Genomic DNA, 2,822 nt, shown 5'->3' with positions numbered 1-2,822 from the left:
CCTCATCCTTCCAGACCAGCTGGACTGTGTCGTCCTCTGGGAGGCCCCTAGGACTCCGTCTCACAGCCCCTTGAACATGCCCCAGTCAAGTGTCCCGTGGCAAATACTGAGTTGTGTTGGTTTCCCACTGGATTGGGAGCACCATGAGAGCAGAAGCCATCAAGGTGAGTCACCTCACGCCCAGCATCGCCTGGCATCAGGCTGTGCACAGATACTCGAGTGAATGCAAGAATGAACAAGGGAGGCCGGGCGCAGTGGCTCACGCCCATAATCCCAGCATTTTGGGAGGCCGAGGTGAGAGGATTGCCTGAGCTCACGGGTTCGAGACCCGTCTGGGCAACTTGGCCAGAGCTCATCTCTACAATAAATCAAAACATTAGCTGGGCATGGTGGCACATGCCTGTAGTTCCAGCTACTTGGAAGGCTGAGGCAGAAGGATCACTTGAGCCCAGCAGGATGAGGCTGCGGTGGCGGTGAGTGTGCCACTGCCCTCCAGCCTGGGCAACAGAGTGAGACTCCAACTTAAGAAAAAAAAACAATGGAATGGACTTCATGCCAGGTGTGCATCAGGTGAGTGGGGGTTTCTGACCTCTCTTACCCATGGCTCCCTGACAGGCCCTTCCTTCCACAGCTACCCCAGCCAGCCCCGTCCTGATACCTACAGGCCACCTTCTCGGCATGGCTCAGCTGGGTCCAGCTGCCCTTTTCCTTGTCCTTCAGGGCCTGCTGCTCAGCGCTGAGCTCCGTGCAGAAGGGTTCGTCCGGCATGGGGTAGGAGCGCTGGGCGTAGTAGTTGGTGTAGGGAGGCATCTTCCCCTCACCGCGGGCTGTGGGCACAAGGGAGGGTGTGAGTCCGGCTGCCCTGGGTAGCCTAGGAATAAACAGGGCTGCATTTCCTGAGCGCTTACACCGAGCCATCACCTAGCCATGCTAAAGCCTTCAGAGGAGTGGACTCGCTCCACATCGCTCTGGGCCAGGTGATGCTCTTACCTCTGCCTTACAGATAAGAAACCGAGCAGCTAGCTAAGTAACTTGCTGAGATTTAAGGAGCAAGAAGTAGGCCAGAGCTGCGATTCAGCCCGTTTGCTTTCAAATCTCACGTTGTCTGGGAAGATCTGGGGTGAGGAGGACGCGTCAGGCGGAGGCAGTGGTGGGCAAAGGCTGCGTGGCAGGAGCCTGAGATGCCAGACATACGCTCTCTAATCGGACAGGGCTCTGACGGGCCTGAATGAGAGGCCAAAGGCATGGCTTTGGAGTCAGCTGACTCTAAACCCGTTTCACTTCGCCCCAGCTCCAAGCCTTTTTGCCTTGCTGTGCCTCAGGAAAGAGGATCACAGGAGAACCTGCCTCACAGCCTAGTGGGAGGCTTCAATGCAAGGCACTCAGTGCCCAGCCCTCAGCTGACGCCCACACTGGCTGGCAGAGGCTGCTCTGACTACAGGCCTCCACTCTTGGAAGTTTTCCCGGATGGCCAGGCCCCCAAGGCTCCTGGGGTGTGCAGGGTGCCCAGAACAAGGCTGGGCACTAGAGAAGGTCTCAAGAAGGGAAGGGCTGGGTGCGGTAGCTCATGCCTGTAATCCTGGCCCATGCTTGTAATCCCAGCCCTTTGGGAGGCCGAGGCGAGAGGATTGTCTGAGCTCAGGGGTTTGAGACCAGCCTGGGCAACTTGGCGAGACCTCATTTCTGTAATAAATACAAAAAATTAGCTGGGCATGGTGGCTAATGCTCCTGTAGTTCCAGCTACTGAGGTGGAAGGATCGCCTGAGCCCAGCAGGTCGAGGCTGCAGGGGCTGTGAGCATGGCACTGTCCTACAGCTTGGGCGACAGAGTGAGACTCCAACTCAAAAAATTTTGGCCACCTCAGTATCGACCTGCTGGGCTCAGGCAATCCTTCTGCCTCAGTCTTCCAAGTAGCCGGAACTACAGGCGCACGCTACCATGCCCAGCTAATTTTTGATTTATTGTAGAGACGAGGTCTCACCAAGTTGCCTGGTCTGGTCTTGAACCCACAGGCTCAGGCAATCTACTTGCCTCGGTCTCCCAAAATGCTGGGATTACAGGCTGAGCCACCGTGCCCGACCAAAAAAACACATTTAAAAAATAAAATAAAAATACATGTTATTTTTGTTATTCTCTGAGGATCAGGAAGGCCCTTCTGCTATGTGGCAGAAATCTCTTTCTTCTGACTAGCATGAGTACTAGGGTCCAGAAAGGAGAATTCAGAGTCCAAGCTCCCATTGGCACGCTTCACCTCAGGACACAGAGGTTAAGGGGCCTGGAGTTTGGCGGTCAGGCCCTAAGGAAACTTGGGATGGAAAGGGCCACTGTCTGCACACCCTGTGGGTGCCATTTCCTGGAGGAACTTGGCCCAGGCCCCAGGGGTGGGATCATGGGAAGTGGTGAGGGAGCAGGCCTAGGGTGGCAGGAAAGGAGAAGGCGGCCGCCTGCAGACCAGACCCCAGCTCTGAGGTCAGGCCAGCGGCAGGGGCCAGATCTCACCAATGCCTCCTGGACCATGGCTCCCCCGTGTTCCATGTCTTCTGTTCCTCAGCACCAAGCTCCAGGCGGCTCTGGAGAACATCTGGGGGAGCGGGATAGAGTGAGTTCTGCCCCTGCGCCACCCTGGGCCCCCAAACCTCCGGACCAGACTGAGAAACCCTCTTTACTGGTCTGGCTGTGTGGCCAGGGTCCCAGGGCTTCCAGGTCACTCTCATGTCTTTGATCTCTTTAATGCTATCTGATGTCCCCAGGGGGCAGGGGGTTCCTAGACATTGGAGCCCTCTCTTGGAACCCCAATTCACCATCTGGGAAGTGGGAGGAGG

General features: G+C 56.5%; 1 protein-coding gene across 1 annotated transcript in view; it reads right to left on the bottom strand.

Moving 5' to 3' along the window:
- LOC103252018 overlaps positions 1–2,581 on the bottom strand; it is a 9,611-nt gene extending 7,030 nt beyond the window's left edge. The window contains exons 1-2 of the mRNA XM_008050608.1: positions 2,500–2,581; positions 663–827 (exon numbers count right to left, since the gene is read on the bottom strand). Of these exons, the coding sequence (XP_008048799.1) occupies positions 663–827; positions 2,500–2,581 (247 nt within the window). The remainder of the gene's footprint in view (positions 1–662; positions 828–2,499) is intronic.
- Between the last annotated feature and the right edge of the window lie 241 nt (positions 2,582–2,822).

Source organism: Carlito syrichta, unplaced genomic scaffold, assembly GCF_000164805.1.
Source record: "Carlito syrichta isolate Samal-C Ts95f unplaced genomic scaffold, Tarsius_syrichta-2.0.1 Scaffold153555, whole genome shotgun sequence".
NCBI lineage: Eukaryota > Metazoa > Chordata > Mammalia > Primates > Tarsiidae > Carlito > Carlito syrichta.
Note: the sequence above shows the minus strand (reverse complement) of the source record. Positions and strands in the feature narration are given on the sequence as shown.